Here is a 24,582-nt window from a genome sequence, read left to right as displayed (position 1 = left end):
TAATCTAACTGTCAGGTGCACAGACGGCCGTTTCACCAGGGTGGCTTGTTCACAGTAAACAAGCCACCCCGGTGAAACGGCCGTCTGTGCTCAGTGATACTGAACCTTTTATAGCTCAGATCACTCCCTGGTATCCCCTGGTATTGTATGTGTCCACTGGGACTCTCTGCATTACTACAAATTAATTCATTTTTTCTTTGTTTGCTAAAGTGATCCTTAAATTTTCCTTAGATTGCCATAGACCACTTTTTTCTTATAATATGCATATGTCTCTTAGCATTTTCACGTGCATAGCAGTACTTCGTACCTTTTGTTTCTAAGCCTACTTATTTGTAATTTGTGCATGTTACTTATCAGCACTATATTAATGGCTTTTCCGCTACCTAGTTATTTTATAACTCTCATTATGTAACTTAATTCATGCTCTTTTTCTCATAATTTTCTGTACACTGGTCTTTTGGCTTAGCAAAGTAGCCTGTTATAAATTGATTTTTTTGAGTACATCATATTGTCTTCAAACTTTATTTTCAATAGGTGAGCCTAACCTACCTCTCTCATCCACTGTCCGCTATAACATATAAGACAGTGCACAGCAGAAGGTGGGGTCCCCTCCCTATCCTTTACTTATCTCACCTATAATTCTGTACCCTCTCATCCAGATGCGAGACTACTCTCTGCAATGCCTGTAGTAACAGAGAATCTGCGCTATTAACTGGACAGCAGAAGTACTCTTGTTGCTCATCCTCTATTACACTCTCTCATTTGTGTCATAGTGCTTCAATTACTGCCATATTTCAGCGGCAACGCCCCCAATCTCATCCGATCTTGGAAGCTAAGCATTGATAAGCCTGATTAGTACCCAGTTGGGTGACCACTTGGGAATATCAAGTGCAGTAAAGATTTAATCTCTGATCACAAACAGCAGAAGTGTTAGAGCAACTTCTGAATTTTAAAGTCTGTACCCACTTCTTGGCTACTCTCTCAATAACCTTAGATCATTACTACTATTTTTGGCAATCTTATTGTTGTTTTCTTATAAATGTCGTTTGGAATCAAATCCTTACAAACGTCTTTTTACCTTAGTATCTTCTCTGTAGCAAACATAGCCCCTACCAGGGGATTGCCATTAGTTAATTGTCATTTCAATTGTGAATTATATTATAATTATACTCACTTGTGCCCTCTATCTTGATCAATTAGGCAAATGGACTTCTAGCAACCTACTATCACTACAATTGTGATTACATTTCAATTTCATTTATTTGTGCCCTTTATCTTGATCAACTAGGCATATAGTTGTTTTACATATATTTTCACCATAGGTGCTCCTAATTGTTATCAGGCTTATCCTGATTTTTTTATCAATAATTTTGAATCAGATTCTTCTTTCCCTGTGTGGATATTTATCAACAAATTTATTTATTTATATACTTTATATATTTGAACACATTTCTCTGTGGAGATTGTTACCAATATATGTATATTTTGTGTATTTGAACATTTTTCTGTATCAACCCTCCTTTTTTATGCGGAACTAATTTAAAAGTTAAGTTTTAATAAAATTACAAATTTCAAAGTGTGCCCCAACACAGAGTCTTTCTTTTTTCTCCTTCCTATCCAATTTATTACTGACTCTGGGAGCACCACCAACCTATAATATTTATCAGGTACCTTTGTTAAAGGATCTCTATGCTCAGTATTGTTGGTTAGTTTAACAGGTTTCTACAAGTTTTGTACAAACCCATGTTCATTGCTATAATAACTTTCCTGTGCGGAACCAAACCAAACCTTTCTGTTAACCATATAGACAGTGCCGGATTACCAAATAGGCAGAGTAGGCACTGGCCTATGGGCCTTGCACCTTTTAGGGGCCCCATGAAAATGGATCAAAATAATATTGGTTTGATCTTGAAAGAAAATGTCAAGCTTTCTTAACTTGTTTCCAAAACATTGAAAAAAATGTATCAAATAAAATAAAAAAACCATTAATAATAATGTTTGTTTAATAACATAATATGTTATTTTGCTTAATAACATTAGTAATTATTAATGTTTGTTTTGTGTAATAAAATTGGTTTATTAAAATTGTTGGCTGGTAAAATTAAAAACATATTAGGAGATAATTTCGAGGAGGACCCTGAGATTTCAACTCCCTAGGGGTCTCCACAGAGTGTAATCCAGCACTGTATATAAACACAGGTGGCAAAATTAAGGCTTCAACTCTGTTATCTGCTTGCTGGAGGTTTATGCTGAATGTCCTGTCAGCTGTATGCACAGGCCAGTGCTACGTCATTAATATAAGAACACCTACCGATTTGTATGCTCTTGGTGGATCTCATAGATGCTGATGTGAAGTGTCCTGTTAAAATGGCGTGGAAAACTGCGAGTCTTAAATAGTCGAAACTCAGCAGCTGTCACTGATTCACCAGTTGGAATCTGGGTCATGTCAAACTTAAACTCTTTCCAATATGGTTTCTGATGGAAGATATCTCTGTCGTGTTCAACTGTAAAAATATAAAGTGTTAATGCTTGGGCTTAAATAGCTACAGTAGCATGACATGATTAGATTATTATTATTATTATTATTATTATTATAAAAAATGACAAAGGTGATCTACATAAAGGTATCAGACCACAATGTTAGCAGTTTAACACCACATTCTACATCCAATACAGTTATAGCAATGATAATGACTTTTGTGAAGTACTCTGATAGGGTTTATTTTAAGATTTGCTGTAATAGTCTAAAATATTTCTGTCACGGTCAGGGGCGTATTAAGAGAGCAGGGGGCCCTTATGCATTGGACACCTGGCACCCATTATGGTATCTATACTGGTCATGGTATGCCATTTGCTATGTTTCTGTCATTCTTCACCTTTTCAGCTGTTGTTTAAAGCTTAAGCCAATCTGCGGGTCTGCTGGCAATGAACAAAGATGAGCCACATTTGGTGGTTAAAGGCAAGCAGGCAAATCTGGGCTCAGTATGGATGCTAAGGACCAGCTGGTCAGAATGCATAGACCTTATGTAAATAGTCTCCCCCAATGGGAGACAGACCTTCTATCAACCATCAGAATTACTGGCAGCTAGAGTTCTATTTCATGTCCTGCATTAATTCCAACTGGCTACTTGAGTGCCTGAATAACAGAAAATGGAGCTTTGTCTGACAATAATACTGCCGGGTAATAGCAGCCCTATCTTGTGAGAAATACCTCTCTTTTCTACAATTATTCCATGTACTACAGTAGCCACAGTTATGATGCTCTTTTGACTTGCACTTCCACTCTCTTCTACTCACTGCCCCTTTATATCAATAGTGCTCCTCCTTACCCTCTATGTCTTCCCAACCCCTTTCCTCCTGGATGCCATTCTACAATATATGAGCCTGTATCCATCATATTATACCAGCCTATGTCCATGTTATACTAGCCTAGAGCCATCACATTGTACCACTATGGCAGTCTTTGCCTATTAAACTATAATAACATGTGCCCAAATCATTACACCTGACAGTGTATATCAGATATACCAAATTTTGTCCATGTTATGTTAATCTAGAGCAGTGACGTGTGGTAGGGTGAAGTAGGTGAGGCAGAGCCTTTCCTGTCCTACTAACATATATGACAGTTTTGACTATATAAAGTATATGAAAAATACAAATTTTATATTAGAAATATCTTCTTTGTATTATTGAGCAGTACATGGGGCACTCACCAATGTAGTAGAAATACTTCCTCTTTATTCACATAATAGTAATCATACTTGCCGATGTTTCGGTCCTAGCGCAGACCTTTGTCAAGACCAAAAAGATCCAAAGTCTGGATGTAGCTTTGTATTATTGTAATCCATTTTATAGTCAAAACTCTGGAGTAAAACTTTTATGCCTCATCTGCTTATCTTTTCCACACATCTCTGATCGAAGCTCACCAAATGTCAAGCAGTATATACTCCTGCACCTGTGTATAATGCCCACACAGTGTCGGACTGGGGCATGAAGGGCACACCGGGGGTATGCAGTTATAGGGGCCCATGCTTAGGGGTGTGGCCAGCCTACAAAGGGGGTGTGACCAGCCTCCACAGAGGCTTGAAATACACAATAGTTTAGTGCAGTGTAATGTAACATATCTATCATGTTTAATACAAGTGCACAGTCTGGAACTTGATCCCTAGAGGAAGGAGTGGGCCCTCAGGCACTGGGGCCTACCGGTGGTTTCCCTGGTACCCCTGTGGGCCAGTCCGACCCTGTGCCCACATGTAGCCTTTGGCTCATATATTGTGAGTAAATCTGGCTCTGGTACTAGCCAGTGCCTCTTGAGCCATTTATCTCACTGCACGTGCCTGATCTAGAGCAACCACATTGCACTATTATGAGTCTTTATCATGGCCTGGGATCAGTACGAAATCCCGCTGGACTGGATCCCGGCGGTCGGAATACCGACACCGGGATCCCGACCGGCACAATCCCGACAGGGGGGAGAGCGCAATGCAGCCCCTTGCGGGCTCGCTGCGCTTGTCGTGCTGCGGGCCCGGTGCCTCGCTATGCTCGGCACACTAATTTATTCTCCCTCTATGGGTGTCGTGGACACCCACAGAGGGAGAATATGTCGAGATTGTGCCGGTCGGGATCCCGGTGTCGGTATTTCGACCGCCGGGATTCCGTCCAGCGGGATCTTGACCGCATCCCCATGGCCTGTTCCCAAGGCATTACATCTGCCAGTGTATATCATATATACCAGGCTTTGTCTGTGATATTATGCCAGCATGTCCCTACACAGTATACCAGTGTGTGCCTACCACTAAATTAAACTAGGTTGTGCCCGACATATTAACCTTAGTCCATCCTATAATACCAGCCTAGGGTGTAAAAACACAAATGCATATCTATAATGGGTGCAGAGTGTGTGTTGTACACGGGTCCCTGGGAGCCACATAACCCTGCTCCCAAGTGGGTGTGTGGCGGGTGTGACAGGTGGGCATGCGAGCAGCATTACATCATCACGTCACATCACGCTGTTTTTGTACATGGAGGTGGAGCCAGGAGTTTGAAAGCCAGTTGCAGTGGCACCCTTGATTAACCCAGCCATCCGGTCAGTAATGCAGTCCTGACAGGGTGCTTGCTCGGTGATTGCTGCATCAGGCATGTGAGATCGGGGTGCCGGACACTAGGGGGTGCCTGTGCGCACCAGGCACCCCCCCTGTGCACGCCTATGTGTATATATATATATATATATATATATATATATTAGATGTAAGACTTACTTTATATATGTTAAGATATATTAAAAGTACACTGAACTGTGTATGCTGACATCATTTCAGTCATTCTTGTTTGTAAAAAGAAATGATCAAATATAGATGTTGAGTGTCAAAATTACTGGTTAGTCATCTTCAGAATGCTGTGAGTGGCTATATTTACTAACTTGTGAGTTCTCTGAAGTACGGGCAATCAATCTGGCTGTTTAAGTAAGGAAGTTCAGACAGGAAGCCGAGCAAGTAGAAGGAGCAGTGGTTACTAATGGTCAATGTAACATATCTACTATAAGTAAACACCTCTAGAATATCTAGAGTTCATAGGACAGGAATGTGCGGTGCACATACGCTGTTAATAAAACAGTGATACTTCCTAAGAAGAAAGAAAAAGGGAAAGGAGAAGATAAATATTTGGGAAAATATTAGATGACAAGTATATAACTACAAAAAATACATTTAGCAATTAATCTTTTGATGGCTCTTGCAAGTACCAAATAATGTACACCTCTGTTCTGTGTTTATCCAATCATTTTAATAATATTAAAAGCTAATTTCACTTTCACCAGAGTTACTCCTGTCCTGTCGTCCCTCAGTGGCAGTTACCAAGAGAAGGGCACACAATATATACTACAGCACTGTCCCCCCGCCCCACCCAAAAAAAATATATATATATAATCTCTCAGGATGCATTCTTTGGTAAGACCTGGGTAATTATAAGCATGAGAAGACTACTTGGCAAGATAGCAGAATTACAAAATAAATATATTCAGCTTCAAACACCACAAAGTCCTTAAAGAATAATACATATACTAGGTGTGCACTAACATGCATTTTGGAGCCACACTGTCTTACACATGTCAGACTCAGTCTGAATGCACCTTAATAGTTGTTTTTAATGCATTACTGCTATCCTGCACCCACTGACAAAAAAAAACCCAGCAAGGCACTGTAATTCAAGGCAAGGCAATTCATATTGTGCCACATTACAGTGGTCTCCGGTACATATTATGCCACATTATAGTGCCCCCTTATATATATATATATATATATCCACTACACTCTCCTCTCATTTAAAATATAATGTCATACAATTCAGGCTGATCAATGGATCAGATCCAATAGCTGAGTAGGAACATCTGGGAAAACAGTATACAATGTTATAACCTGGGTCCAGGCACCCCTAAGCCTCTTGGCCCCATAGTAATGGCACCTATTGCACCCAATATATTTACGCCCATGGATTTATTTGGGTTCATTTCCTGGGTGAATTTTTTCCTGATCTTTTGCAGTCTCCACATGTCTGAGGTCTCGGCCTCCTCCCACCATCTGTGCAGTAAAGGAGTAATTAGCAGAAATTACTGCTCCAGGTCCTACATGCTAAGCGGAAGATAGAACACCCACTACCACCCACAGGACATCAAAGTTGCCGCTGATAGCACAACCCCCCCCCCCCCCCCCCCCCCCCGCCACTACCTCTGGAGGATGGGTAGGGGCCCCAGTGCATTGCTTTACCCAGGTGCCTACACTGCTGTTAAGACGGCGCTGCTGAGCTGCCCATGTCTAAAGTAACCTGGTAGGCCACATACAAATGGGCATATATACAGTAGTAGTAATGAATACTGAAAAATGTATGGCGTCACTGTGATTAATTCCCGTGTATGCCAGACATTTTTATGCAGCCAAGTAGCAAGCATGGGAACTAAGGGCCTAATTCAGACCTGATCGCTGCTGCAAATTTGTTAGCAGTTGGGCAAAACCAGGGGGGGGTCATTCCGACCTGATCACATGCTGCTGTTTTTCGCAGCGGTGCGATCAGGTCTGAACTGTGCATGTGTGCGGGCCGCAATGCGCAGGCGCATCATTGCCTGGCGATGGACGTCGTCGGGCAGCGACGGATTGAAAGAATAAAGCGTTCGCAGAGGCAGGGCCGGCTCCAGGCATGTTCCAATAGAGCGGCCGCGCAGGGCGCCACCCTTAATGGGCGCCGCACGCTGGCACCGCCATATTGGAGCCTGGTCCTGTGTCAGTGTGCAGCTCCAGCTCCGTCCCCGGCCCGCCTCCGTGTCCCACTCCCAGCCAGCAGTCAGTGGCTGACTCTGGGGGCGGGACTATGTTTGGTCCGTTTAGTGCGCCCAGCCGCCCACCCGCCGGAGACTGAGGGGAAGGAGAGCGCAGTGCTGCGCTCTCCTCCCCGTCCTCACAGCAGAAGCAGCAGCCGCCGCCTCCTCCCCGCCCAAGAGCCAAAGAGGACCATCAGAAGCAGCACCACGGTGAGCAGCACTTTTTTTGGGGGGGGGGGATACTGTGTGGGGACATGTGTTTCTGGGACTGGAGCCATATCTTGCACTGTGGGGCAGGTGTATCTGGCACTGGGGGCATATCTGGCACTGTGGGGCATGTGTATCTGGCACTGGGGGCATATCTGGCACTGTGGGGCATGTGTATCTGGCACTGGGGGCATATCTGGCACTGTGGGGCATGTGTATCTGGCACTGGGGGCATATCTGGCACTGTGGGGCATGTGTATCTGGCACTGGGGGCATATCTGGCACTGTGGGGCAGGTGTATCTGGCACTGTGGGGCATTTATCTGGCACTGTGGGGGCATTTTATCTGGCACTGTTGGCATTTATCTGGCACTGTGGGGGCATTTATCTGGCACTGGGGTCATTTATGTAGCACTGTGGGGTCATATCTGGCACTGTGGGGTCATTTATCTGGCACTGTGGGGGCATTTATCTAGCACTGTGGGGGCCTTTCTGTATCTGGCACTGTGGGGGCATTTACCTGGCACTGTGGGGGGAATTTATCTGGCACTGTGGGGGCATTTATCTGGCACTGTGGGGGGAATTTACCTGGCACTGTGGGGACATTTATCTGGCACTGTGGGGGGAATTTACCTGGCACTGTGGGGACATTTATCTGGCACTGTGGGGGCATTTATCTGGCACTGTGGGGGCATTTATGTAGCACTGTGGGGTCATATCTGGCACTGTGGGGGCATTTATCTAGCACTGTGGGGGCTTTTCTGTATCTACATATCTGGCACTGTGTGGCCATTTATGTATCTGGCATTGCTGGGGGGCATGTCATGTGTAGCTGGCACGGCTGGGGAGCATATCATGTAGTGTGTGGCTAGGCAATGTGTCTTATGTGCTCTGCCTGGCGCAAAGTGTCTAACGTGCTCTGCCTGGCGCAAAGTGTCTAACATGCTCTGCCTGGCGCAAAGTGCCTAACGTGCTCTGCCTGGCGCAAAGTGTCTAACGTGCTCTGCCTGGCGCAAAGTGTCTAACGTGCTCTGCCTGGCGCAAAGTGTCTAACGTGCTCTGCCTGGCGCAAAGTGTCTAGGAGGTTCTACCTGGTGCAGTGTGTATTAACTGCACTACTGTGTGGTGTAATGCGAATTGACACTATTATGTGGCCACGCACCTTCCCCAGGGAGCAACGCCCCTAAATTTTTGCTGCGCGCCTTCGGCGCGCACTGTCCATGCTTTGCCATGTAGGTAGATGAGCAACAAGCATTACAGTATGTACATCATTTTGCCTTCCTAACTTAAAAATGTGCCCTCCCTGCCCTAAAAAGTGAACACTATCGTGTAGCTGGCACTGCTGGGGGGCATATTGTGTGTAGCTGGCACTGCTGGGGGGCATATCATGTCTATCTGGCACTGCACATTGTGTATCTGGCACTATACTGGAGACATTGTGTGTAGGGAACACTACTGTGGCTGTTATGTGTAAGGCTGCTAATTGTGTGCGTAGAGGGGGTGTGAAAACATATTTATTTATAGTCTAATAATATGACGTTATGAGGCCACGCCCACTTCCCAAGAGGACACGCCCACTTTTCCTGGAACGCGCGCGCGCCTTCGGCGCGCGCATGGGGGGGGGGGCGCTTTTACATGTTTTCGCTCAGGGTGCTAGTAGGCCTGGAGCCGGCCCTGCGCAGAGGCGAATGCAAGAAGATTGACAGGAAGAGACCAGCCAGGGGTGTCAACTCACCGTTTTCTGGGAGTGTCAAAGAAAACACAGGCGTGCCCGGCCGTTTGCAGGGAGGGATCCTGATGTCAGCTCCAGGCAGGATCATCGCAGCGGGTGAGTAAGTCTTGAAACATTTTGCTTGTGCAGCTCTCTGCACAGCCAATCGCACACCTGCACAGCTCTAACCCCCTCCCCTGTAGGCGGCGATTACCTGGTCGCAGCAGTGCAAAAAATAGCCTGCGTGCAACCAGGTCGGAATGACCCCCCCATGTTGCACTGCAGGGTGAGCAGATATAACATGTGCAGAGAGAGTTAGATTTGGGTGGGGTGTGTTCAATCTGCAATCTAAATTGCAGTGTAAAAATAAAGGGGTCTGGGACTCCAGGTCGACAATAAAAATGTCGACACACCTTAGGTCGACACCAATTGGTCGACACACCTTAGGTCGACATGGACAAAAGGTCGACGTGGACAAAAGGTCGACAGGAACAAGGTCGACATGGAAAAAGGTCGACATGAGTTTTTTATGTTTTTTTGGTGTCGTTTTCTTCGTAGAGTGACCGAGAACCCCAATTAGTGCACCGCGTCCCCTCGCATGGTGCCTTCGCTCGGCACAGATTACCGTTCCAATCGTAGTCCACGTGGATCGTTAAGTATGAAAAGGTTCCAAAAAAGAAAAAAATTGTGAAAAACTCATGTCGACCTTTTTCCATGTCGACCTTGTTCATGTCAACATTTTGTCCATGTCGACCTAAGGTGTGTCGACCTTTTTGTTGTCGACCTGGAGTCCGGATACCAAATAAAGCAGTCAGTATTTACCCTGCACAGATACAAAATTTCCCACCCAAATCTAACTCTCTCTGCACATGTTATATCTGCCTCTACTGCAGTGCACATGACTCTGCCCAACTGCTAACAAACTTGCAGCAGCGATCATGTCTGAATTATGCCCTAATAGCAGTGAAGTTATACAGCATGTTATTCATATGTGTCCACACTTTATGGCAGATCTGGTAGCCCATGTCTGTCATATACTCTGAAGAAGCAAAATTGAGATAAAGTAAAAGCTTTCACCAGATTTAATCAGCTCCATTCATATCAAACCAGCCTTTCCCACATATGTACAAAGCCATGCTCACTATTTGATATACTGTACCAAGCTCTATTTCCAGTCCCAGAATTAGTATCCAGCACAATCTGCACTATTATATTTTGTCCTCCTTTATATAAATCCCATATATGTATGTGCTGTGCACTCCATACATGACTATATGTGTGTTTTTATGGTAGACCAGGTCTAGCTGACCGCAATACCACCTTGGGCACCCTCTTAAAGCTTGACCCTGGTCAGGGCTGGCAACCAGTCTGGGACCATCTCTGTGACATTTAAATTCTAGGACTGGCTGGTGAAGCAGTAGTTGTACTCTTATTGCTGCCAACCAGTATTGCCAAGGAGCTGAGTATCACCCAGTGTCAATAGACAGTGAAAGTAGTGAAAGTTTCCATCACTCTTTGATAAAGCCTCCAGAACTGGAGGCTAAATGCATCACTTTTCTTCCTAAATTCCACTGGATTGTTTGTCATCCACATTACAGCTCATTATATCTGGATGGACTACATCTAGTTTATAGCATGCCGCAACATAGCCACCTCCTGCCTCTGCATTGCAACAATTCCCACTGCTGGTAACTGCATGCATCTGCAGCATGGTGGCCACCTGCTAGCCGTACCCTCACGGTACCTGAATACTGCGCTTAGGGCTGCCAAGAGAAATCCCGGGCAATAGGATGTTGGGGGCATGGCTGCACCCCTTTGGCGATCATTATATATATATATATATATATATATATATATATATATATATGCTGCTTTCTGGCGGCACTCACAACAGAAGTCCATACAGCCCAGGTGCTCCCCCAGGTAATTTACCATAGATACAAGTAGAAAAAACGGGCGGCTCTCAAAGGACTCCACTGATGGAAAGCCAGTAGTCTGTTGGCAGGTGAGCTTTAAACCAGGGAGTATTTTTTGTTTTTAAGGGCTCCCGATGGACGGACGTCTTTTAGGGTCTCCATAGTGGTCGTATTGCTTAAAAAAGTGAGTAATACTCCATTGCCCTGTTGAACATAAGGGGAGTGCTAATTTTCACCTTGTTAGATGGTAAATTACTCATTACCACTAGGTGGCACTCACTAATTGTCTTTTTGCACTACTTTTTGCACTTTATCCTATTGCATAAAGCACTTTAGCACTAATAGTGCACTTTTTCATGCATGGAAGCACAAAGTCACTTTATTATTGTGAAGTGCACTTTTATTTAAATACCATATTCAATTTATTTGCAAAAATCCTATGCACAACGCTTGAGTGATTGTGGAAGAAGGAGGTCACCAAAGAAGAATCTCTAAAGAAACTTCTACAGACTGTTTCCATTTCCTTATCTGGTACGCACATTTGATTGTCACTACAGGATTGTATGAACAGTCACTTTTATTTTGAAGCACTGAAGGCGCAACTGATCTACCATTGATGAAAAAAAATAATAATAATATATATATATATATATATATATATATGTAACATAATACAGCCAGGGGTGCAGTGCTGACATGAGGGAGGGGGCCCCCCTGTCTTAAGTGCCGTGGGCCCCTCGAAGGCTTAATCCAGCCCTGTACACAGGTGCAGCAGTATATACTGCTGGAAATTTGGTGAGGTTTGATCAGAGATGTGCGGATAAGATAGGCAGTGGACGCACTACCTCACCTGTCATAGACTTTTTACTTCACAGTTTTGACTATAAAAATTATTAGAATACAAAGTAGATATTTCTAATATTTTCTAATTCTAATGTATTTTTCATATACTTTATATAGTCAAAACTCTGGTGTATACGTTAGTATGACAGGAAAGGCCCTGCCTCACCTCACAGCACGTCACTGCTCCCACTGGCCCGACCCACCACCCGCCTACCCGTCCACTGATTTATAATAAAGAAAAGAAAATACCGAATGAAAAAAAAAAGACTATGGATGTTGACATTGTAAATGTTGACAATATGACTACATATCATCTCTCACCCTATACATAATATTCTACAGCTCCATCCTGTAAAAAAAGCTGGGAAGGGTCCGCATGCTTGCTTAACTGTAAATCTCTGCGTAATAGAAAAGCTGCCCAATATTTGTGTGCTTCATGCAAAAGCGGCAGCTATACCCCTTGCATGGGAACATGATGGGTGGTCAGTGGCGTAACTACAAATTTTTCTCCCCCAAGCCCAAAGACTCTCTGGCGCCCTCCCCCCCTTCATAATTGGCACTAGCAAAGCGTTGAATCTGCGTGCGTCTTGCTGAAATGGGCGTGGCTTTGCATATAGGGCGTGGCATTGCAGGAAAAGACTACCTTATACCCCAGTTTTGCAACCTGCCCGCCCAGACGTTGGCCATCACAGGAAAAAAAATAATCCTGATTCATGCCCCTTACATTATTTTTCCTCCTTATAATAATGCCCAGTATACATTATGCCACATACTGCAATTGCCCTTAGACATTATGCCACACACCATAATGCCCCCGACAAATACCATAATGCCCCCGACACATTATGCCACACACCTTAATGCCTATGACACATTATGCCACACACCGTAATGCCTGTGAGACATTATGACAGGAATCGCAATGCCCGTTATACATTATGCTACACACTGCAGTGCCCCTGATACATTACAGCACAAAAAATGCCTGTGACACATTATGACACACACCGCAATGTCCGTGATACAGTATGCCACACACTCAATGTCCGTGATACATTATGCCACACACTGCAATGTCCGTGATACATTATGCCACACACTGCAATGACCCTGAGACATTATACCACATACCACAATGTCCGTGATATAGTATACCACACACCGTAATGCCTGTGACACATACCGCAATGCCCGTTATACCCTATGCCACACACCGCAATGCCCGTTATAGATTATGCCACACACTGCAATGCACCTGAGACATTATACCACATACCACAATGCCCCTGAAATAGTATGCCACACACCGTAATGCCTATGACACATTATGACACACACCGCAATGTCCATGATACATTATGCCACACACCGCAATGCCCATTACACATTAAGTCCTACAGTAAGGCTTCTAATTACTTTTAAATTACCTGCTCGTTGCCAGGGGTTTCATGCTCTTGGTTCCATGCACGGTGCCAGGGGTTTTCATGCTTAGGGTGTCATGCTCGTTGCCAGGGGTTTCATGCGGTAGGTGTTATGCTTGTTGCCAGAGATATCATGTGCTGGGTTTCAAGCTTGTTGCCAGGTGGTAATATTCGTAGCCAGGGGTTTCATGCACTGGGTGTCATGCTCGTTCCTAGGGGGTAATGCTTGTTGCCAGGGATTTCATGAGCTGGGTGTTGTGCTTGTAACCAGGGGGTAATGCTTGTTGCTAGGGCTGTGCTCCCAGTGCCAGATATTTCCCCACAGTACCAGGTACATATATTCCCCAGTGCCAAATATGCCCCCCCAGTGCCAGGTACACATATACCCCCAGTGCCAAATATGCCCCACCCCCCAGTGCCAGGTACACATATACCCCTCAGTGCCAAATATGCTCTCCCAGTGCCAAATATGCCCTCCCCCAGTGCCAAATATGCCCATCCACAGTGCTAAATATGATCCCCCAGTGCCAGGTACAACCCCACCCACCCCACCCCGGGCTCCCCTGCTGCTCCCCCACTGCTGTGCGATTCAAGAAGGAGGGACAGTGCGCACCTCTCCTGTGTGTCCCTCCTGCGTCTTCAGCGGCAGCGGCTAGGCACTTCATTTAACAGACATGCTGCTGCCGCCGGAGAGACAGAGGAGGGACACACAGGAGAGGCACGCACTGTGCCCTCCATGTCCCTCCTTCCCAGCAGAAATCAGTGGCAGCGGCTAGGTCGCCCCGCAGCCCTGCGCACCTCCAAGCGCTCGCAGGGGCTGCGGGCCCCTAGTTACGCCACTGTGGGTGGTATTCAATTCTTTTCACCTCCTTCCACTACCGACCTGTTTCTGCTGACGGGTGTGGCATCATCATTTCAGCTCGCTACCCCTGGGGTAGCAAGACGCCCATCCCTTTATGCAGCTACACCTGATTACTATGGGCGCGATATGTACGATAACGAGGATCAATTTAGAAAGGAGATTGGGCGTGATATATCATTTGAATACCACCCGATATGTCCTGACAGAGCCGGCGCTACCACTAGGTAGCTTTAGGCAGCTGCATATGGGCGGTGGCACTTTAGGGGCGGTGACGCTGAGCAGAATGAAATAATAAAGTGTATGACAGCCGTGAGGATGTGTGCTGCGCTTGCTGGGAGGATCGTGAGTCACCCTCTCCATATCAACTTGTTTCGGATCTGCTGGGTGGGGTCTGTACTATAGTGGAGCCGCATGTTTGGGTCCTGTCCCCGCCTCCCCATCCTACCTCAGCACTGGCTCCACCCCTTTCTTCCCCTGACCTGATGTCTGGGGATAAGATCCGCCTGTGTGTGGATCGCAAGCCACGCAAGGAGTTGCCATTGAGGAGGTCATGGCTGGGGGTGGCACCTTGAGCCGGGCGGCAAGGGCTTTCCCAACCACAAGCTGTTCTGTCCCCTCTCCCAGCAGGCAGTGACCAGCAGCTGCGATGGGGAGTCCAAGTCCAGCAGCCACTACCCCATATATGTTCAAGGGGGTGAATCCTCTCTCAAACAGACCCACAGCCAGGAGAACAAACACGGGCAGTACCTCGCACCTCTGTGCTGATTGTCATTCATGTGACTGGCATGCTTAAACAATACTTAATATACTATATATATATAAAAGCCTGACGACAGTGGGGTGTCCACTGAAACTACACATGAGTGTTTGACCATTGTATTCTGCCGTGAGTGCCAAGTCTTTTTCTTGGATTACTGCTATGCTTTACGGGGGCACCGGCGCTATGTATCGCAGCTTTTAGGAGTGCCTTACCTTGCTCTGTTTATATATATATATATATATATATATATATATATATATAAATCTCTATATATAATATCTATCTATCTATCTATCTATCTTATATATATTTATATATATATCATAAATATATATATCTATATCTATCAAATACATCTATATCATATATAGCGGTGGAATGCCGGCAGGGGAGTGAGCGCAAATATGCCCCGCTACGGGCTCGGTGGCGAGCTATTCTCTCTCTATGGGTGTGGTGGACCCACATAGGGGGCATTACCTACCTCGCCGGTATACCGGCGGTGGTATAGGGGGTCATTCCGAGTTGTTCGCTCGTTGCCGATTTTCGCAACGGAGCGATTAAGGCAAAAATGCGCATGCGCATGGTACGCAGTGCGTATGCGCTAAGTATTTTAGCACAAAACTTAGTAGATTTACTCACGTCCGAACGAAGAATTTTCATTGTTGAAGTGATCGGAGTGTGATTGACAGGAAGTGGGTGTTTATGGGCAGAAACTGACCGTTTTCTGGGAGTGTGCGGAAAAACACAGGCGTGCCAGGATAAAACGCAGGAGTGTCTGGAGAAACGGGAGAGTGGCTGGCCGAACGCAGGGCGTGTTTGTGACGTCAAACCAGGAACGAAACGGGCTGAGCTGATCGCAGTGTAGGAGTAAGTCTCGAGCTACTCAGAAACTGCTAAGAATTTTCTATTCGCAATTCTGCTAATCTTTCATTCGCAATTCTGCTAAGCTAAGATACACTCCCAGAGGGCGGCGGCCTAGCGTGTGCAATGCTGCTAAAATCTGCTAGCGAGCAAACAACGTGGAATGACCACCATAGTGTCCCCGTCGGGATCCCGGCACCTGTATTGTGACCGCTAGGATCCCAACTATCAGTATGCTAACCGCATACCATCCAGTAAACCAGCGGTTCCCAAACTTTTCGAATCACGGCGCCCCAGAGTATCAGAATTTTTTTTATGGCACCGCTAGGTCCAAAGTTTCTTATTGAGATATTTAGAAAAAAATACTACATTTGGTAAATTATGTTTATATGTCATCCCTAGGGTCAGTATTGTGGTGTGGGGACAAGAGTCACTTCTGTTTGTCCACATAAGTTTATGATTGGCAACCACCAGCACTGGTTTTGACTACTGCATTGACCATAAATAATTTTAATTAATGCTGGACCACCAACTAAAGGCACCCCTGCAAGTGTCCCAAGTGGTTCTGGTATGAATGGTCGACCATGTTAAGGTCGACAGTCATTAGGTCGACCACTACTGGTCGACATTGACATGGTCGACATGGACTAATGGTCGACTTGTGAAAATGGTTAACACATGACAAGTCGACACATGAAAATGTCGACATGGATTTTTGAACTGTTTTTGGTGTCATTTTTTCCGTAACAAGACCAGGAACCCCAATCAGTGTACCGTGTCTCCTTGCATGGCTCGCTTCGCTCGTTACTATTCCCAATCGTAGTCCACGTGGATGGTAAAGTAGGAAAAATTCAAAAATCTAGTTTAAAAAAAAAAAGTTATGTCGACCTTTTCATATTTCTACCTGTCATGTGTTGACCATTTTCAGGCGTTGACCATGTGTCCAAGTCGACCATGTCAATGTCGACCAATAGTGGTTGACCTAATGACTGTCGACCATAACATGGTCGACCATCCAAACGGATACCGTCCCAAGGCACCCCAGGGTGCCACAGTACACAGTTTAAGAACCACTGCAGTAAACTAACCCTAACCCCTAACCTATCCTGAATAATCTAGTCTCTAACCATAAGAGCAGACCGGATAGGCCATATGGCTCTTATCTGCTGTCAACTTCTATGTGAAGAAAATATTCTTTGGCGCGGCACTAACTCACATTTTTCAGGCAGTTGCTGTGGAACTTATCAGACGCCGCCTCCATTTTCACCTGAGGGGCTGGCTATTGAAGGTGGGGAGTGCGCTGAAGATTTGCTTAGGGTGCCGAGAAACCTTGCACCGGCCCTGTGTCCTGATGCAACTCTGCTCCTTGTAGCTAGATTTGCTCCTAACTGTGAGATCACCTGATCCCTGTACTGCGTGCCAGCATGTGGTTCATATCATGGGCCTCATTTAGTTTCACTCTGGGGCCAAATCAGTTTGCTTGCAAATGTAGACACAACTAAGCTAAACAATACATACTCTATGTAATCAAATGTATGCTTGTTTTTCTATTAAAGTGCAACTTGAATGAAAAAGACTAGCAAACTGGTCGTAGCATTGTGTACCATAAACTAAGTCCCGCACACCAGAAGCTACAGCGGATGTGGAGAACATTTGTGGCTTGGTGCTGGCATGAGGGCGTAAGCAGCTGGACAGTGACAGGATGGAAATGATTATGTCTTCTTACATGCTTTATAATTTTGTGTGACAAACCATTGCATTTCACATTTTACCAGTATATAAATAGCAATTGTAAATTTGCAACATGTAACATACATACTTTACATTTCTACTGTTGCACACATGTATAAATATTGAACGCTACAGGCTACATATTACAGTGGCTATGGCTTTTTGATGTACAGTATGTTATGAAATGTCAATAGGACCAATCCAAAGCAAATGATGCTAATTTGTTGCACATAAACAGAAGGGCCCAATGTTCAGAAGCCCTGGGGATATTTCCTCCCACGTGGATAAAGTAATGAGTTTACTTTTCAAGTTCTTTTAATGTGGTTTTTAATATATAAATTTCTGCCAAATGTTGACATTAGGAGGGGCTGACTGTAAATAAGAGGAAGGCGAAAAAACACATGCAAAATGTAATCAGGATAACAATACAAACCTTTATGAATCTATTCAAAGTAAATACTGAGCCTGCTGTATAGTGGATCATCTATTTGCAAAGCTATTGCCCAGAGGATCCAGATTACTTGTAGTGGGTGATAGCAGAAGAAGCAGAGGGTGATAGCGGAAGAGAGAGTGGGTGACAGGGAGAGGCTGAGGGTGACTGGGGAGGCAGAGGGTATCAGTATGTGACAGCAGGAGGCAGAGTCTGGCATCGGGGAGCAGAGTGTGACAACGGGAGGCAGAGTGTGACTGGGGAGGCAGTGGGTGACAGCAGGAGAGGAAGTGGGTGAAGGTGGAAGAGTTAGTGGCTGACAGCGGAAAGGCAGTGGGTGAGAGCCGAACAAACAGCGGGTGACAGCGGTAGACAAGGTGAATGACAGCCGGTGAGGCAGTGGGTGACAGCAGAAGAGGCAGTGGGTGACATCAGAAGGGACATCGGGTGACATCAGAAGAGGCAGTGGGTGACAGTGGGAGGCTGGGGGTGTCAGTGGGTGACAGAGAGTAAATGGTGAACTAGCTCAGTCTCAAACAAATAGCCCTTATCCCCACTGCACTGGAGGAAATCACCCTGAAAGCACAAGTCCTACTAGGATACTTTTCTAGCCAAACCTACCCCCCTGCAGACCTGCACTTGGGAAAAATCACATAAACCCTGATTACAGTACGTCCACACCCGGCACTGGCACTTTTCAGAAGCTGATTCTACTTCAGCGCTGTTGAAAACGGCCAACAGTGTGAATCCCCTCCTAGATGACGCGCTGCTCCACCCATTCCAGCGCCCAAAGGCCACAGCAGTTGACCATTATGGCAATGAGATGGGAAGGGAGAGACAGGGGCCCAGCACACACCAACTCTCGTGCAGCTGGACAGGGATACCTGGTAATCCCATGAGGTGGCCTGTGTGAGATTTGGATAGGAATGAGAGATAAATTGCAGCTGGCAGAGGCCCCGATGTATTGCACCTCCTGTAGTTCCTGCCACTGTTCCTTAAAAACTCTTGGATGTATTCACACTAGTCTTAAAATAAATTGATCTGATCACAGCTAGGTACCTTCACCACTTCCTCAGCTTTTACAAAATATAACAAAGAGCAACCTTATAGAAGGCCAATCCCTGTAAAGAAGCACAAATGGTGTGTACATTACATTGCATGGATCACACCTACAAACAGGGCCGGATTAAGCACTCAGGGGGCCCAAGGCACCCAAGACAGGGGGGCCCTCCCAACAGCAACCATCCTCCGCCTGTACCTGCTGTCGCCAACCACCCCCCGCCACCCCAATGAGGCCGACCACCAGCAACAGGATGGCCCCCATGCTAGAGCGGGAAGAGAAAACTGCAGGCTGACGGGAAGGGAGAGTTCCACGCTGCCGGGGAAGGAGGGCAGTATGTCCCATACCGGCGTCTGTGTGATGTCCTGCATGCGGCTGTGCATGCAGCTATCTCCCCACTCCTCTCACACAGCATGGGAACTGATCCAGGCAATTTCCAGCCTCCGCTGCTGGCACGAAAGCTCCTGCTGGTGGCGAAGGCTGGAGAGTGGAGTAGGCATTCCTAAGCATCGATGGTTTTTGCCCGATGTTGAATGCTTTTGCTATCGATGGGAGAGAACCAGATGGTTTCCTTCCATTTATGGCACAGCATAAACAAATATATATATATATTATTTTTTTTTGCAAGGTGTCCGCTCCTGACACCCGCTAAGCCCCATCCCCATTTTGTCACTGGCCTGCGGCCCAGCCAGCGTTGGCCATCGAGTGGTGCAAACCATTGATGCTTCACCATAGATGGCATAACCAATGGTGACATCGATGGCAACCATCGATGGACAGCCCACTGATGGCAATGCCTAGAGTGGAGAAAGCAACACCACAGCAATGAAGCGCAGCTCCGGCTGGGGGTCCCCTTAAGACAGGGCAGCCCAGGGTACTGACCCCCTGGGTTCCCACTTAATCCGGCTCTGCCTACAAATAAATATGGCAATGTTCCGCTCATAATGAATGCCATGTGTACTACCACCACAGGAATGAATGGTTTCTGTTCTGCATGATACATATATAGTGTTCGGCATGTGGCTGGATGTTATGCAGCACTGGCTAAAGGTGCCATGGACACATACAACATGCAGTGGGTATGCAGTCTGAGGGGGCGATCTACTGTACTATCTCCTGCTGTATATATATATGGATGGGATATTATAATATTGTCTATATTTGCAAAAATTTAAAATGTACACGTATGTAGTATTCTTTTCTCGCGAGGATATAGGCTGTGCCCGCGGAGGGATGGAAGCAGTGTGACAGCTTATACTTTCACTCTGCTTCCGAGTTTGGCATCTGTGTGCATATGTATGTATCATCGGAGGACCCCTCTCCAAAAGAATATGTGATAGAGGTCCCATAGGCTACTATAGGCTAACGCCATGTTCAGATAGTGTTAACGGCCGGAGCCAAAATTCAGTTTGCTTTGCATTCTGGAGCTTGGTAAAACCAACAGCATTGCAATCCCCATACAAACCTGGCGGGACCTCACCAGGTGTACCTGCTACAGTCCCTCCTATGTACATCTTGGGCATGCCTAATATTTGCAGGTAACACCCCCTCCCCATAACGGGTGTTTTCAGGGGATATTGAATGAAAATACTTTACTATATATGCCACTAAGAAAGTTGGTATTTATTGTACCTCCATGCAATAATAATTATTTAATAAAAACCATTGTTGCAAAATGCAGCTAACAAAAAACATAGGCCCTCATTCCGAGTTGTTCGCTCGCTGCTAATTTTAGCAGAGTTGCTAATAGGCTAAAATTCGGCAGTTCTGCGCATGCGTATGCACAGCAGGGCGCACGCGCTAAGCAAATTTACACAAAATTATGCTATTTTACTCACGGGCGAACAAAGCTTTTCAATCGCTCTGCTGATTGACAGGAAGTGGGTTTTTCTAGGCGGAAACTGGCCGTTTTCAGGGAGTGTGCTAAAAAACGCAGGCTTGCCAGGTAAAAACGCAGGAGTGGCTGGAGAAACGGAGGAGTGGCTGGCCGGACGCTGGGCGTGTTTCTGACGTCAAACCAGGAACTAAACGGACTGAGGTGATCGCAATCTAGGAGTGGGTCTGGAGCTACTCAGAAACTGCAAGGAAATACTTATAGCAGAATTGCTAATCTTTCGTTAGCAATTCTGCTATGCTAAGATACACTCCCAGAGGGCGGCGGCTTTGTTTGCATTTCTGCTAAAAGTAGCTAGCGAGCGAACAACTCGGAATGAGGGCCATAGTTACTGAAGATATAAACTTTACATTTTCATTACACTCCTTCTATCTTACAGAAATATCCTCGAAACGACGAAAATGAGACAGTTTCTCAAGTTATAAGAATATAAACTAAACTCCATAATTAGGAATGATCATTCAAAGACATTGGGACATTTGTGATGCCGCACTTTAAATTGCTTTGGCAACCACCTTTCTTTGTATGAACTGATGAAAACATTACAACAAAATGAATACACAGTGACGGGGCAGCAAGTGCTAGAAGGGAAATGATTCATGAATTTGAACCACATTGTACCAGTGTCACTTTAGGGAAAACATCTGTTTTTCGCACATAGACTAAAAATACAGTGCATCGTGTATGTGTAATGTATTACAGCCATCTTCAATACAGACAACAGTACTTTGAACCTAACCAAAGATTATATGTCAGTTCTGCAAATTAGGTGTGTTTTCTGCATGGAGCTAGCAGGCAACACGCAACCTGGATGACAAACACGTGGCTCATAAACTCTGGCTCAGGCTACAGGAGCAGGTTCCCGTATGGTAAATGGCTTTCAGGCAAATGAGTTTAAAGCAGCAATGCAATGGGTTATTTATTTTATCTTCTTTAAATAGCAAGTTAAGTATCTTTTTAAGTATTACTAGCCCATCTCTGGTTTTGAATGAAGTTATAGGACGTAGTATGCTACAACTGAGGGGTATTCTCCATGGTGGTAGCAGGAAAAAGTTATGGTGATCATCATACAAAATGCAAACAAAATCCTGTTTTGCATGGGTGCGGTATGATATGTTGTCATAATGTTGACATGGTAATAATGGAGCAGCGTTCCAGTGAGTATACATACCTTATCCCTAATCCTTACCCCTACCCTCTCTTTAGTGCCTATCCCTAACCTCCCCCCACTGCAGCCTATCTCTAATGTCTACCTAATTCCTAACCCTTCCGTTCCACAGCCTAATCCTGATGTCGACATTCTGAAAATGATGACATTCAGAATGTCGATGTGTTAGCTATCAGCATTTTAACAAAGTCAACACCATATCTATTGACATTGTGTCGACATCATTCATGTTGACATAAAGTACTGTGCTAAAGTTTTAGGCAGGTGTGGAAAAAATGCTGCAAAGTAAGAATGCTTTCAAAAATAGAAGTGTTAATAGTTTATTTTTATTAATTAAAATACAAAGTAAATTAACAGAAGAGAAATCTAAATCAAATCAATATTTGGTGAGACCACCCTTTGCCTTCAAAACAGCATCAATTCTTCTAGGTACACTTGCACACAGTTTTTGAAGGAACTCGGCACGGATGTTGTTATAAACATCTTGAAGAACTGACCACAGATCTTCTGTAGATGTAGGCTTGCTCAAGTTCTTCTGTCTCTTCATGCAATCCCAGATAGACTTGATGATGTTGAGATCAGGGCTCTGTGGGGGCCGTATCAACATTTTCGACACTCCTTGTTCTTATTTACACTGAAGGTAGTTCTTAATGACATTGGTTGTATGTTTGGGGTCGTTGTTCAGCTGCAGAATAAATGTGGAGCCAATCAGATGCCTCCCTGATGGTATTGCATGATGGATAAGTACCTTCCTGTATTTCTCAGCACTGAAGCACAAAGAAAAGGGCAACATTGGGGACTGTAGATGCAATGGAAGATGGAAGGTGTCCAGCAGTGCCATCAGCTCAGAACTGGCAGAAACCAGCGGGACCCAGGTACAAGCATCTACTGTTTGGATAAGCCTGGCCAGAAGTGGTTTTCATGGATGAATTGCGGCCAAAAAGCCATACCTTCAATGTGGAAACAAGGCTAAGCGTCTCAACTATGCACAAAAACATAGGAACTGGGCTGCAAAAAAATGGCAACAGGTGCTCAGGACTGATGAGTCAAATTTTAATATATTTGACTGTAACAGAAGGCAGTTTGTTCGATGAAGGGCTGGAGAGGGGTACAATAATGAGTGCCTGAAGGCAACAGTGAAAAATGGTGGAAGTTTATTTCACCAAATGGAGTTGGGGAATTGGTCAGGATTAATGGTGTCCTCAATGCTCAGAAATACAGGAAGGTACATAACCATCATGCAATACCATCGGGGAGGCATCTGATTGGCTCCAAACTTATTCTGCAGAAGGGCAAAGACCCAAAACATACAGCCAATGTAATTAAGAACTATCTTCAGTGTAAAGAAGAAGAATGAATCCTGGAAGTGATGATATGGTCCTCACAGAGCCCTGATCTAAACATAATAAAGTCTGTCTGGGATTGCATAAAGAGACAGAAGGATTTGAGCAGAAAATATGTGGTTAGTTCTCCAAGAGATCCCTGCAGAGTTCCTTCAAAAACTGTGTGCAAGTGTACATAGAAGAATTGATGGTGTTTAGAAGGCAAAGGGTGATCACTCACACCATATATTGATTTAATTAAGATTTCTTTTCTGTTCATTCACTTAACATTTTGTTAATTGATAAAAATAAACTTTTACCATTTCTATTTTTGAATTTATACTTACTTTGCAGCATTTTTCCACATCTGCCTAAAACTTCTGCACAGTACTATACATCCCATTGTACACACATATTTCAGAAATCAATTTTAAATGCAAACTGAAAGTCATTTTGTTAGAGTCTGTTGTAGGAAACATGGATGTAGCAACCCATATTTCATTAGTATCACAAAATATCTTCAAGTTAATTGATGGATTGGAATGAAATGGGGATAAAGAAGACGTCATCGTTGTATAAGGCAAAGAATAAATAATATTAAACATTTGTTAACTTGTTAAAAATACAGTATTTTAAATTTAATTTGCCAGTGCAGAGACGTGGTTGGACCCCCGTGCTTTTTTCTGCATGTGGGCATAGAGATGGGCAAACCTCTTGCTACCATAATAAATGTAAATGCCCTGGCCTTCTTCATGGACAGATAAGAGCGTTACTCTGAATTTATTTAAAGGGCAGAGGGCTGAGCTACCCACCCATAGACCCACATATAAAACTGTTTAAAAAATGGGTTAGTAGCCCTTGTTTCTAATACATCCTTGTGCTGTTGGTGTATGTTATAGGAACAGATCTTATAAGATCAAACAGCCAATAAATGCAATTACTGTTACATTCTATTTCCTCCTATAACAACTGTCATTGCACTGCTGGGTACACAACCTGTAATATGGCAGTTAGGAGCTGATTGGCTGGTACTTTATCTCCATCCACTTTATCTCTCTCCAAAGTTTAGTACATAGACCCCTAAAGCT

At 44.8% G+C, this 24,582-nt stretch overlaps 1 protein-coding gene and 1 pseudogene across 1 annotated transcript in view; one reads left to right on the top strand and one right to left on the bottom strand.

Annotated features, from left to right (window-relative positions):
• The window catches only part of LOC135032126 (bone morphogenetic protein 8B-like), a 171,824-nt gene that overhangs the window by 55,205 nt on the left and 92,037 nt on the right, over nucleotides 1-24,582 (bottom strand). The window contains exon 2 of the mRNA XM_063954063.1: nucleotides 2,312-2,504. Within this exon, the coding sequence (XP_063810133.1) occupies nucleotides 2,312-2,504 (193 nt within the window). The remainder of the gene's footprint in view (nucleotides 1-2,311; nucleotides 2,505-24,582) is intronic.
• Nucleotides 780-900, top strand: LOC135051528 (5S ribosomal RNA; annotated as a pseudogene).

Source organism: Pseudophryne corroboree, chromosome 2 (genome assembly GCF_028390025.1).
Source record: "Pseudophryne corroboree isolate aPseCor3 chromosome 2, aPseCor3.hap2, whole genome shotgun sequence".
Classification (NCBI taxonomy): domain Eukaryota; kingdom Metazoa; phylum Chordata; class Amphibia; order Anura; family Myobatrachidae; genus Pseudophryne; species Pseudophryne corroboree.
The sequence above is the reverse complement of the archived record's forward strand: the minus strand, read 5'-3'. Positions and strand labels throughout refer to the sequence as shown.